Source organism: Mesoplodon bidens (genome assembly GCF_964165515.1).
Source record: "Mesoplodon bidens genome assembly, chromosome: 17".
Classification (NCBI taxonomy): domain Eukaryota; kingdom Metazoa; phylum Chordata; class Mammalia; order Artiodactyla; family Ziphiidae; genus Mesoplodon; species Mesoplodon bidens.
In genome coordinates this window covers 6,905,219-6,920,038 of record NC_138174.1, presented here as the reverse complement: position 1 = coordinate 6,920,038, position 14,820 = coordinate 6,905,219, and the positions used below count along the sequence as shown (strand labels likewise).

Genomic DNA, 14,820 nt, shown 5'->3' with positions numbered 1-14,820 from the left:
TTTTAGGGGGCTTCATTAGATTTTCTCATGAGAAAGAAATGTAGTATAATTTTACAAAGAAAAACCTTGATGTGACTCTTACACTGGGACCAAGGAGGACCAGGTCAGTCTTGGGTAAAACCGGACAGAGGGGGCAAAGGCGGTCCTCAAAGTTCTTACTTCCAGGGCTTCCCTGGTGGCGCAGTGGTTGAGAGTCTGCCTGCCGATGCAGGGGACACGGGCTCGTGCCCTGGTCCGGGAAGATCCCGCATGCCGCGGAGCGGCTGGGCCCGTGAGCCATGGCCGCTGAGCCTGCGCATCCGGAGCCTGTGCTCCGCAACGGGAGAGGCCACAGCAGTGAGAGGCCCGCGTACCGCAAAAAAAAAAAAAAAAAAAGTGCTTACTTCCACTTTGCCCACAGAGTATGGTATATCCACAACCCTTGCCTCCACCCCCCAGGCACTGTTGCAAACCTTTCTCTGCCTCTTGTGGCATTTTCCTACCCCCAGATCTTTAATAAATGACAATGGATGGCATGATGAGATAATCAAGCAAAGTAATGTCTGATTAAAGGTTACTGGTCTTATAGAAAATAATGCTTCTCTCTAGTTTAAATTCCAGAGTTTTTTGTGAAGACCCTTAAGGAATGATCCTAAGATGGGAATCATTTCAGACCCCTCACATGGCAGATAGGGGAGATTATATTTTTAACAGCTTCACTGACATACAATTTGCATATCATAAAAATCATCCACCTCAAAATAGCCAAAAGGTAGAAGCAATCCAAGTGTCCATCGATGGATGAAATGGATAGGCAAAATGTAATACGTACATACATACAGTGGAGTATTTATTTCCTCTTAAAGAGGGAGGAAATTCTGACATGTGCTACAACACGGATGAGCCTTGAAGACATTAAGTGAAATAAACCAATTACAAAAGGACAAGTACTGTATGATTCTAATTATATTAGGTACCTAGAGTTGTTAAATTAATAGAGACAGAAAGTATTGTGGTTGCCGGGGGCTGGGGGGAGGGGGAATGGGAAGTCATCTATTGGGTTTGGAGTTTCAGTTTCACAAGATGAAAGAGATCTGCAGATGGATGGTGGTGATGGTAGTACAACAGAGTAAATGTACTTAATGCCACTGAATTGTGCACCCCAAAAAGGTTAAGATGGTAAATTATGTGTATTTATAATTTAAAAAAATATAAATTCTCCCATTTAACGTGTACAATTCAATAGTTTTTAGTATATTTACAGAGTTATGCAGCCATCACCATAATCTAATTTTAGAACATTTCCATCACACCCTGCCTTCCACCCCCCAAAAAACCCCTCATACCCATGAGCAGTCACTTGGGGGAGATATTTTTAACAGATCATGGGTGTCATGTGTTATTCTTCCAGGACTTGACTTCATAGACTCTTAGAAGGGGCCTTAGAGATTTTAGTCCCACCTCCTCAGATGAACAAATTGAGGCTCAGAGAAGCAAAGTGTCTTGTCAAAGGTCACACAGCAAATTCATCACCAGAGCCAGGTCTTTTGATTTCCCATAGAGTTACTTTTTGTAATACAAAAATGCCGTGTCACTTGCTTCCTTCAAATTGATGCTGAGAGTAGATTGAAGGTATTATGAATATGTTATCCTTTCCTGGGCTCTTTTTCCAGTCTCTCTTCTTACCCACATGAGTCGGGAAGTACAGAGTAAAGAGAGGAGAGTGGAAAAGTCTGCCACTGTGTCCAGTCATGCTCCCTTGTGCCTTAACTCTGTTAGGAAAGAGCTATAATGAGTCTTATGGAGAATAATGTTGCAGCCTCTCTTAGAAGAGAGATTGGAAATACAGCCAGGGGCAGGGACTTTACTTTTGAAAGATGCTGCCTTTTGTGGAGGTGGCTGGGGTAACCAGCGTCAAACAGCAACACCATGTATCAGAAATGCCAAGGTCTTGGGCTGGCAGTGGTGGTCATTATGTCTCCTGTTGTCGCATGATTGCTGGGAAACAGCAGAGGAAGTGAGTTGAGGCTTCTATACATCCTGCCACCTTCTGCTTCTTGCAGAGCCTTGGCCAGGGCAGTAGTTGGATGAAAGTTGGGGTTTGGAGTAGGGTGGAGGACTAACTTTGCGAGCAAGAGCCTTCAATATTCCTTCTGAACTCACTGAAACATCTTCAGCCACCCTTATTTCCTGGAGGGCTGCTGGAAAGGCCTCTGTGGTTGCTAAACATGGAGAATGAGGCCAAGGAAAATCATGTAGCTATGGACTCAGAAATATCTATACCAAGTCCTGAAGCCTAATCAGGGCAAGATTCAGGCCTCTTTTTTCTTCTGTCCTTTGGTCTCTCTGGGAATTCAATCTACCCTCCTCCTCCCTGGTTACCACTCTAACTCACCCCAGGATGATGTAGGCCTCCAGGAGGGCTTGGAATTTCTCCAGCCGGGCTACTCAAGAGACAGGTACTCTAAACGTCCTGTGAGTTTCCATCATGATGAGACACATCTGACTGGAGAGATTGCTGTGGGGAATGACACAGGCTCCTAGACAATGGGGGACACTGCCTGGATTATTCATTTTTGAACTCCTGGTGCCTAGCAGAGTGCCTGGTGTGTTTGTTTGCTGAATAAATAAGTAGTAACGTTTCACATCAAATGATACATTGTTATTTACAAAGTAGTTTATTTTCCCTGCCTGAATTTATCCTCACAAGTGCCCCTACTTTACCCCTGGAAGGTAGGCAAGACTGTTTCACAGATGAGGTCACATAACTGTAGGTTGGAGAGGTGGCTGTCAGACTCTTACTCTGTTGGCATTTTTATACAGATGTCTCACTGAGACGGCCCTTCCTAAAATACCCTAAGAGAGGTATGTATAGGGAGTCAGATAGACATTCGTGGTCTCTGCATTTTGTTCCTAAATCTGGGGTAGATGTATTCTTCATCTAAGTCTCTCACTAATGGTATTATTTTCTGCTGTTTGCTAATCACTGCAGGTGTATAAATTTTCAATTACATCTTTTTTTTTTTTTTTTTTTTTTTTTTTGCGGTACGCGGGCCTCTCACTGTTGTGGCCTCTCCCGTTGTGGAGCACAGGCTCCGGACGAGCAGGCTCAACGGCCATGGCTCACGGGCCCAGCCGCTCCGCGGCATGTGGGATCTTCCCGGACCGGGGCATGAACCCGTGTCCCCTGAATCGGCAGGCGGACTCTCAACCACTGCGCCACCAGGGAAGCCCTCAATTACATCTTGAGTTAAATAGAATTTCAGGGCTAGCCTGGTAAACTGGCGAATCCTCATGTAGTTTGTAGTAGCTATTTCCTGATAGAGATTTAGCATCATACACTATCGTATCTAATACAGTTTTTGGTTCATACACTATTGCATCTAATGCAGTTTTTGGTAATTTCAATTAACTAGATTGTAGCCTTATGGGCCTGAGTCTTCAAGAAACACATGTTCCAACATTCTCCCTGCTTAACGATATCCTTACTCTTGTTGAACTTTTATGACCTTATTGGAAATCAATGCTTCTGATCTTCCAAATGTATTGTTGAGGAGAGACCTAGACGAAATCACTATACAAAATGCTTTGAGATTGCAGGATGTGGAGAGCGTGCTATCCTTAAAATGAATGGTTCTGCTTGGAGGTAAACCATGTTTTAACTCTGCGTGTATATTGTGCACGAGGGAATTTCTCTGTGCAGAATAATTTTCGCCCAATAATTCCCACGATCACAGCACTTCTGGTAGCAGGTATCTCCTAACTCCCCGGCAGCAGCTTGGCTAAAGCGAGCTTTCCTCTCCTAGCAACTGTTGCTAGGAGGGGCGTGGCTTCGGAGTCGGGCGAGGACGCGTTAGGCGGCCCGCTCCCTCCGCACCGCCCCCCCTGGCGTAGACTACACTTCCCGTGATGCTCGAGGGTGGTCTCCGTAGTGACGCCTTTGGTGTTCGCAGAGGGGGAGGGAGAGAAGGAAGGCGGGGGCGGCGGCTGCGAGGGGGTGCAGTGCTCTTCCCATGTCCCCGACTCGCGCGCCGCCGCCGCCGCCGCCATGTTGGCTTGAGGGGCGATGACAGGAGGCGGCTGCGGCGTCGGGTACTGAAAAGTGGAGGAGGAGGAGGAGGAGGAGGAGGAGGAGGAGGAGGAGGAGGAGGAGGAGGAGGAGAGACAGAGCTCTGAGAGGAAGCGGTTCCCGGGCTGAGGAGAGGAAGGACCCGGGCTCTTCCGGGGCCCAGCCAAAGTCGGCGTCGCGGGGAGCTCGCGAGGCCGGGGAGGGGAGGGGAAGGCGGAGCCGGGGGAGGCGGAGGCGAGAGAGGAGCGCCGGGAAGCCGGAGACTATGTGTCCTGAACCCCGCGGCTGCCCGGAGGCGCCCGCGGCCTGAGCCCCGACGGGCCGTGGGGTCTTCTGCCGGGCCGAGCGCCCCGCTTTCCCCGCTCGCCGCCCCGGCTCTCCGGCCCGGGCTTGCGCTTCGGCTGCCAACGAGTTAAATGCCCTTGAGCGCGGGTTTCCGCGGCCCGGCTGGCAACGCCGGCCGCCCGAGTTGAGCCGTTTCCCCGCGCCGTCCGCCGGGGGACGCGTCCATGTGTGGCCACATAGTTATCTGTGTACCGCGGCGCCGGGGCATTCTCCTCCTGCTTAATGAGGACTCGACCTGGGAGCAAGTGTGAATCACTGCCGGGCTGGGAAAGGAGGAAGACGATTTAACCCCCTCCCACCCCGCTCCATGTCCGTGTGGCACTCGGCTCGGTCCACCTGGCGCGGCCGGTCCTGGGGCTGCTGCTGCTGACGACGGCGACGGGGCTGCCACCCCAGGAGTTCCCTCCTGCTCTGGCCACACCGCTCCCGGGGATTGTTCCTCTTCGCTCGGAACCTCGGCCCGGCCGGCACTTTGGCTCCGAAAGAACTTATTTTAGGGGGAAGCACATCTCGAACCAGGCAAGATTGATCGTGAAGGTTGATTCCTGTAGCTCGAAGATTTCTCTTTTTTGTTTGTTATTGTCTCTTTTTGATTTTTTTTTCCGGCGTGAACATCTGGGTATATATATCAAACGGCAAGATGTCCAGTAATGTCCCGGCGGATATGGTAAGTGAAGGATAAGAGTTACGACACCCTTTGATTTAATTGTGGTTTCCAATCTTATCTCATCAGAAAGGATACAGGCGTGGAGTGTAGGTTTGCGGGGGGGACTGTTGAAAAGCCACGGTGCTGGGAGATCTGGAGAAGTTGGAGGGTCTGGTGTCCCTCTTGAGAAAGTACTGCTTTTAATGCGGATTTTCCTCATTTGTGTTTTCTAAATGATTAAAGACAATGGAGAAGTTGGGAGCATGTAGCAAGGTAGCCTGAAGTGGAGAAAATCTCTTCTTCTTTGCTAGAAGCCTCTGAACACTTGCGTCTTTAAAGCTTCTGAAAGCGTCAGTGGCAGTGGGCAGAGCTCAGGACGGGTGTCCCTGCTAGATACAGAGGTGGACAGGAAAACGGGGATCTTGCTCGGTGGCACTGATCATTAATGCAGTAGGTACAGCTTGATATTTCCAAAAACAGGGACGTGTTATCTCTTGGAGAGAAACTTGACCAGAATTTGCTGTGAGCTTTTTGAAACGTATGGGTGAGCAAGTATGGCAACAGAAATATTAAGACGTTTTGGAATTTTCACAAATCTAGGCTGGCTGTATTTTGGTACTTTTAATGAATATTCCAGGACTTTTAGTACCAAATATTTAGTCGTATTACATCACTGGACTTTTAAAAGCTCATAAAACACATTATTGATTGAGCCTTCATCCTGGAATGTTAAGAACCTGAAACAAAAAGTACTCTGCATAAAGGTTAAGGATATGAGACTGTTGACTAACAGGAACTGTGTAGGTTTACAGTGCTGGGAGGTGGGTTTGAGTGAGTGTGAAATTACACTTTGCTGTCCTAGGGACAAACGTAATGCAATTAACAGGAAGGTGAATAATCTTGTTTATGAAAGAATTGAAGTTAACATAGTTATGCTCACTTACATGAAGTTAACATTTGAGTGTTCGTATATTTCAGCGAAAAAACAAAATTGAACCTCCCTGATGATTAAATTTTTAAATGACAGATGTTTCAATAAGAGTGAACCTTATTTACAGGCTGTAAAATAAAAATTAAGTGGCTCTAAATGGCATAATTTGACCTTGGTTTAAAGACATTTTGCTAGCGTTTGCTTTCCCTTTTAATGCACTATTTAAATGCAAAGGAACCACAGGGTTCTGTCTCTTGGGTGGCCACATAGCAACCTTACACTCTCCTTCCTGATTCTTGAAACTCGAGCATTGTCCTTTTAGTTTTCCCTTCCCTCCTGGTGTGCACACCGGAGAATAGTCTCCAGCCTGCTTAAGGGTAGCTGGACTTGATTTCCTCCACCCTACTCGCGAAGTTGCCTGGAGAGGTCTCTGGACGGAGCTGGAAAATGCTTTTTCCTCTGTTGGATAATTGCTCTGTGGGCTCCTCACCTCCAGCAAAGATTGGCTCTCTCTCTAAAGCCTCCATCTTATATCATCATGCGCACTGTGAGATATGATCACCCTACGTACTATTTATCTGTCACAGAAGTTGTCGTGAAATAGATTTGTGTCATTAAAATAGTGCCACAACTTTATTTAGGCCCAGTGATGAAGAAAAGCTGGAATGTGGGTAGCATCAGTCACAAATTGAGATGATTTGGGGAATACTGTTTCCAAGTCAGAGAGAAGGTTTGGAAGCTAGTGTTCGGATCAGGGGACCGGGAAGTAGTGCAAGGCTTTATTAATAGCTGCAGTTATAAAATACAACGATTTCTCTTTCAGACTGTATTTTAAGGCCTTGATGATTCTTTGGTGCTTTGAGATCCCTTTATTAAAGGTGATATGCAAGGGCAAAGCAGTATTATGTAATAAACATATAATGCCCTGGTGATGCTATTTCAGAGTGTATCTAAGGTACAGCTCAGATTAGATGGTTCTGAATATTTTTTATGTGTCATTTTCTAGCTGTCCAACTTGTTGGAGGTCTTGAGGGTTTTTTCCAGCGTTAAAACCTTTTAAACCTTCATTTGCTAGTACTTACATTGCATTTTTGCTTAAGAAGTGCCTTTATTTGATATGTACCTAGAATCCTCAACTTTTTGAAATATGACATGATAAATACTGGTGGAAAGTTGTCGATTAAATGCTTCATATTTGTTCAACTTTTTATTATCAGTAATTGACAATCTGCATTTACATCTGTGACTTAAAGTGAGAAGACTTTTACCACTCTTGGAGAGCGTCAGCCGGTCCACTCCCACCTCTTTCCACACTCTGACATTTCTCTTGAAGTACAACTCTAAAGTGATCAGGATACACACCCTTGCAAGTACGAATACATACATTTTTGCTAGATGCAGTAAAAATGTCAAGTTTCTCAGTGGCGACAGTTCGTATGTGCTATTTAGAAACAAATGTTACGCTGTTTCACGTGTTAACGGTGCTTGTCAGTTGTATAGGAAAATCCTGTTTAGGAGACGAGGTGGGGCAGTGAAGTTATAACCCCTGCCATGTTTTCATTGGAGATTGTTCATAATTGAGCTATAATAATTGCTAAATCATTTGATGTTTTTGGTAAAGTCTTCTTACGGCAATTATTGTGACTCACTTTAAAATCGATTTTTTAGCATCACTTTTTTATTTCGTAAATATAACTAACATTTAAAATTTATTTTTAAACATTCAGTAAATTTTTTTGTTTACCATAAGTAGTCTCTTTTTCTTATAATCCAAATTTAGCAAGTCAGTCTTTTGGGGATGGGTGGGAGTGGTACCCCCAGTGAATGGATTTGCTATATTCTTTACAAAAAATAATTTGCAGTTGATACTTTTCCAATGAACATTCTGTAAAGATGTCCTATAAATTATATAAATGTGTTTACTTAAAATGTTGGCTTTTCCTTTGCTGAGAGTGATTGAGTTTGAACTAAGAGATTTACTAACATTCCAGTGTAATAACTTATTTGTGAGAAAAATCTGAAAATATCTGAACAGAATATCATTATAATACATTGTGTTTAAATGATTCATTTTTTTCGCCTCAGCGCAAATCATAGTTCATGATGGGCAATATTCATTGTTTATAATTGTAGCATGAATTATGTTAATGACTTAGGTTTTTCTGAAAGAAAATGTTTACTCTTTTGTTAGTAATAAAACCTAAGGCTGTGTAGATAAGCTGGTAATTTTCTGGATTTGGAAAGTTATCAAGAAATAAAGTATTGTATTTATAAAACTATTATATAAGACATTTGAACTACTATTTAGAGCTTTGGACTGAAATTATACTTTATGATACCTGTAAAATTGAAAACCCTATCTAAGAGAGACATTGACAATTACTGTGAGAATAATGGCAAAGCAATTTTGGTTATTCGAAATGTTTTAGATGATAAAATACAGAAGAACCCTGTATCTTTTAAAATTATTAATGTAAAATTCTAGCAGATGTAACCATTTTTAGTCTGGGGTTAAGTGAGCTAATGATAATTTGAGTTTTTTCAGTGTTTAATGAATATTTTTATTGTAATGTCATATCTGTAACATTTGTGGAAGAAATATTGGAGCCCTCTAGTGGACAGGAAATTATTAAAATGAATTTCTTCTCGAACTGAAGTTTTATCACTTTTCCAAGTTAAAATGACAGATATAGAATATGCCAGGGGAAAATGTCATGCTCGATAAAGGTCTAGAGAATAGAAAAATTTTAACTTTGAAGACAGTGTATATTAAGATCTAATGCCCAAGCAAGGCAAAAACAACAAATAACATACAAGGGAATCCCCATAAGGTTAACAGCTGATCTTTCAGCAGAAACTGTGCAAGCCAGAAGGGAGTGGCAGGACATATTTAAAGTGATGAAAGGGAAAAACCTACAATCAAGATTACTCTACCCAGCAAGGATCTCATTCAGATTCAATGGAGAAATTAAAATCTTTACAGAAAAGCAAAAGCTAGGAGAATTCAGCACCACCAAACCAGCTTTACAACAAATGCTAAAGGAACTTCTCTAGGCAGGAAACACAAGAGAAGGGAAAGACCTACAATAACAAACCCAAAACAGTTAAGAAAATGGTAATAGGAACATACATATTGATAACTACCTTAAATGTAAATGGATTAAATGCTCCAACCAAAAGACATAGACTGGCTGAATGGATACAGAAGCAAGACCCATATATATGCTGTCTATAAGAGACCCATTTCAGACCTAGGGACACCTACAGACTGAAAGTGAGGGGATGGAAAAAGATATTCTATGCAAATGGAAATCAAAAGAAAGCTGGAGTAGCAGTTCTCATATCAGACAAAAGAGACTTCAGAATAAAAACTATTACAAGAGACAAAGAAGGACACTACATAATGATCAAGGGTCAATTCAGGAAGAAGATATGACAATTCTAAATATTTATGCACCCAACATAGGAGCACCTCAATACATAAGGCAAATGCTAACAGCCATAAAATGGGAAATCGACAGCAACACAGTCATAGTAGGGGGCGTTAACACCCCACTTTCACCAATGGACAGATCATCCAAAATGAAAATAAATAAGGAAACACAAGCTTTAAGTGATACATTAAACAAGATGGACTTAATTGATATTTATAGGACATTCCATCGAAAGACAACAGAATACACTTTCTTCTCAAGTGCTCATGGAACATTCTCCAGGATCATATCTTGGGTCACAAATCAAGCCTTGGTAAATTTAAGAAAATTGAAATCGTATCAAGTATCTTTTCCAACCACAATGCTATGAGACTAGATATCAATTACAGGAAAAGATCTGTAAAAAATACAAACACATGGAGGCTAAACAATACACTACTTAATAACGAAGTGATCACTGAAGAAATCAAAGAGGATAACAAAAAATACCTAGAAACAAATGACAATGGAGACACGACGACCCAAAACCTATGGGATGCAGCAAAAGCAGTTCTAAGAGGGAAGTTTATAGCAATACAATCCTACCTCAAGAAACAAGAAACATCTCAAATAAACAACCTAACCTTACACCTAAAGCAATTAGAGACAGAAGAACAAAAAAACCCCAAAGTTAGCAGAAGGAAAGAAATCATAAAGATCAGATCAGAAATAAATGAAAAAGAAATGAAGGAAACAGTAGCAAAGATCAATAAAACTAAAAGCTGGTTCTTTGAGAAGATAAACAAAATTGATAAACCATTAGCCAGACTCATCAAGAAAAAAAGGGAGAAGACTCAACAGAATTAGAAATGGAAAAGGAGAAGGAACAACTGACACTGCAGAAATACAAAGGATCATGAGAGATTACTACAAGCAACTATATGCCAATAAAATAGACAACCTGGAATAAATGGACAAATTCTTAGAAAAGCACAACCTTCTGAGACTGAACCAGGAAGAAATAGAAAATATAAACAGACCAATTCCAAGCACTGAAATTGAGACTGATTAAAAATCTTCCAGCAAACAAAAGCCCAGGACCAGATGGCTTCGGAGAAGAATTCTATCAAACATTTAGAGAAGAGCTAACACCTATCCTTCTCAAACTCTTCCAAACTATAGCAGAGGGAGGAACACTCCCAAACTCATTCTACGAGGCTACCATCACCCTGATACCAAAACCAGACAAAGATGTCACAAAGAAAGAAAACTACAGGCCAATATCCCTGATGAACATAGATGCAAAAAATTCTCAACAAAATACTAGCAAACAGAATCCAACAGCACATTAAAAGGATCATACACCATGATCAAGTGTGGTTTATCCCTGGAATGCAAGGATTCTTCAGTATATGCAAATCAATCAATGTGATAAACCATATTAACAAATTGAAGGAGAAAAACCGTATTATCATCTCAATAGATGAAGAAAAAGCTTTTGACAAAATTCAACACCCATGTATGATAAAAACCCTCCAGAAAGTAGGCATAGAGGGAACTTACCTCAACATAATAAGGGCCATATATGACAAACCCACAGCCAACGTCATTCTCAATGATGAAAAACTGAAACCATTTCCTCTAAGATGGGGAATAACACAAGGTGTCCACTCTCACCACTGTTATTCAACACAGTTTTGGAAGTTTTAGCCACAGCAATCAGAGAAGAAAAAGAAAAGGAATCCAAATCGGAAAAGAATAAGTAAAGCTATCACTGTTTGCAGATGACATGATACTATACATAGAGAATCCTAAAGGTGCTACCAGAAAACTCCTAGAGCTAATCAATGAATTTGGTAAAATAGCAGGATACAAAATTAATGCACAGAAATCTCTTGCATTCCTATACACTAATGATTAAAAATCTGAAAGAGAAATTAAGGAAACACTCCCATTTACCATTGCAACAAAAAGAATAAAATACCTAAGAATAAACCTACCTAAGGAGACAAAAGACCTGTATGCAGAAAATTATAAGACACTGATGAAAGAAATTAAAGATGATACAAATAGATGGAGAGATATACCATGTTCTTGGATTGGAAGAATGAACACTGTGAAAATGACTATACTACCCAAAGCAATCTACAGATTCAGTGCAATCCCTATCAAACTACCAATGGCATTTTTCACAGAACTAGAACAAAAAATTTCACAATTTGTATGGAAACACAAAAGACCCAGAATAGCCAAAGCAATCTTGAGAACGGAGCTGGAGGAATCATGCTCCCTGACTTCAGACTATACTACAAAGCTACAGTAACCAAGACAGTATGGTACTGGCACAAAACCAGAAATCTAGATCAATGGAACAGGATAGAAAGCCCAGAGATAAACCCACGCACATATGGTCACCTTATTTTTGATAAAGGAGGCAAGAATATACAATGGAGAAAAGACAGCCTCTTCGATAAGTGGTGCTGGGAAAACTGGACAGCTACGTGTAAAAGAATGAAATTAGAACACTCCCTAACACCGTACACAAAAATAAACTCCAGATGGATTAACGTAAGGCCAGACACTATAAAACTTTTAGAGGAATACATAGGCAGAACACTCTATGACATAAATCACAGCAAGATCCTTTTTGACCCACCTCCTAGAGAAATGGAAAGAAAAAGAAAAATAAACAAATGAGATCTAATGAAACTTAAAAGCTTTTGCCCAGCAAAGGAAAACATAAACAAGATGAAAAGACAACCCTCAGATTGGGAGAAGATGTTTGCAAATGAAGCAACTGACAAAGGATTAATCTCCAAAATTTACAAGCAGCTCATGCAACTCAATATCAAAAAAACAAAAAACCCGATCCTAAAATGGGCGGAAGACCTAAATAGACATTTCTCCAAAGAAGATATACAGATTGCCAACAAACACATGAAAGGATGCTCAACATCACTAATCACTGAGAAATGCAAATCAAAACTACAATGAGGTATCACCTCACATCAGTTAGAATGGACATCATCAAAAAATCTACAAAGAATAAATGCTGGAGAGGGTGTGGAGAAAAGGGAACCCTCTTGCACTGTTGGTGGGAATGTAAATTGATACAGCCACTATGGAGAACAGTATGGAGGTTCCTTAAAAAGCTAAAAATAGAACTACCATATGACCCAGCCATCCCACTACTGGGCATATACCCTGAGAAAACCATAATTCAAAAAGAGTCATGTATCACAATGTTCACTGCAGCTCTATTTACAATAGCCAGAACATGGAAGCAACCTAAGTGTCCATCAACAGATGAACGGATAAAGAAGATGTGGCACATACATACAATGGAATATTACTCAGCCATAAAAAGAAACAAAATTGAGTTATTTGTAGTCAGGTGGATGGACCTAGAAACTCTTACAGAGTGAAGTAAGTCAGAAAGAGAAAAACAAATACTGTATGCTAACACATATATATGGAATCTTTTTTTTTTTGCGGTACACGGGCCTCTCACCGTTGTGACCTCTCCCTTTGCGGAGCACAGGCTCCGGACGCGCAGGCTCAGCGGCCATGGCTCACGGGCCCAGCCACTCTGCGGCATGTGGGATCTTCCCAGACCGGGGCATGAACCTGTGTCCCCTGCATTGGCAGGCGGGCTCTCAACCACTGTGCCACCAGGGAAGCCCATGGAATCTTAAAAATAAAAAAAAAATGGTTCTGAAGAGCCTAGGAGCAGGACAGGAATAAAGATGCAGATATAGAGAATGGACTTGGACTTGAGGACACAGGGAGGGGGAAGGGTAAGCTGGGACAAAGTGAGAGAATGGCATGGACATATATACACTACCTAACGTAAAATAGATAGCTAGTGGGAAGCAGCCACATAGCAAAGGGAGATCAGCTCGGTGCTTTGTGACCACCTAGAGGGGTGGGATAGGGAAGGTGGGAGGGAGACACAAGAGGGAGGAGATATGGGGATGTGTGTATGTGTATAGCTGATTCACTTTGTTGTAAAGCAGAAACTGACACACCATTGTGAAGCAATTATATTCCAATAAAGATGTTAAAAAAAAATCCCCCCCCCCAAAAAAAGATGTAATGCACAGATTTTCTCTTTACTTACAGCTCTTCTTAATTTTTCTTTCTCTTGCTGGAACTTCTTATTCCCAGTATAAGTTGGGAGGTTTTATGAAGCTAAAGGGTAGATAGTACCGTTTATGTGTATATACTTATACACACACACACACACACACACACACACACATATGTAGGTGACTTGATGAATGGCTTATTAATTAACATATCTCTTATGGAGTGTTTCTCTAAATTATTTTACTTGAATGTGTCTTAAATTTGGTGTTCTGAATTAAGCATTTTTATTGAGAAAACAAATGACACATTATTTCCCTCTGCTTTGAATGCCTTTTCCTTTCTAGCTCTGAATCCTACTCCAGCTCATGTCCCTCTCCTGTGAAAATGGTTTTTAGTTCATTCTAGTCCACAGTGATCTTTCCTTCCTGTGAACCATTTTCTGTCAGTGTATTTCAGATTCTTACGTGATGTCAAATTTATATGAATATGTGTCTTACCTTTATTATATCTCCTGTAATTTCTAAAACAGAATAGACATTTAAAACTGTTGAGAGTTTTCTTGACTCCTAAAGCATTACTCTCTCTGTTATTTATGGGAAAGGTAAATATTGTCCCATACTACTACTGTTTATAATAATGGTGTTAAATATGAAGTCTGTGATGTCTGCTTCTATTACTACTTGGAATATGAAAAAATATATTTTTAGTGTAAGGCTTGAAGTTATTTTAAATTATCGATAAAGTACTGATGGCTCTACTGTTTTTCATAACATGGAACAGTAAATATGATTTAGGAGACTGAAGTATATACTTCTTAAATATGCTCTTTAAGAATTCCTCTCATTCTGAGGGGGGAAAAACTGAAAGTGACTAGAATTCATGGTAACTGGAAACCCTGGGTAATAAATTTTTCTGAATCAGTAAATTTTTTGAATACATAAAGGTTGTTTTGGGGAATATCACAATTTATTTTGGATTACTGTCCTATTTGCTTTATGTGTAATATGCTACGCATAATTTACTTTCCGTGACTTAGAGCCATCATTTGAGTAATATTGATTCACTTCAATGTAGTTCATTGACTCCTTCACTGTGTAATGTAGTATCATTATTCTATAAACTATAGCTGTCCTACCCTCAGCATCTAATATAGATTGTGAAGCCTAATGCCCCTTCACTACTAGTAATTTACAAAGTGAGATGAGGCAAGTCAGTTGTGGTGTGAGAATAAAAATATTAGAACTTCTGGTTGTTATTTTGTGCTCCAAAAAGAGGGCAGAATTGAGGTTTTGTATTAATGTATGGATTGGATCTGAAAAAGCCTCCAGGCTTTTCTAGGTCCACGTTC

General features: G+C 41.1%; 1 protein-coding gene across 2 annotated transcripts in view; it reads left to right on the top strand.

Moving 5' to 3' along the window:
* Positions 1-3,940: 3,940 nt before the first annotated feature.
* The window catches only part of UBL3 (ubiquitin like 3), a 70,183-nt gene continuing 59,303 nt past the window's right edge, over positions 3,941-14,820 (top strand). Inside the window, exons 1-2 of one of the 2 annotated variants that reach the window (XM_081214473.1) lie at positions 3,941-4,081; positions 4,121-5,060. In XM_081214473.1, the coding sequence (XP_081070599.1) occupies positions 5,034-5,060 (27 nt within the window). In that variant the 5' untranslated portion in view covers positions 3,941-4,081; positions 4,121-5,033. Of the gene's footprint in view, positions 4,082-4,117; positions 5,061-14,820 lie in introns of both variants that reach the window. The other variant, XM_081214472.1, reaches the window with a different exon arrangement.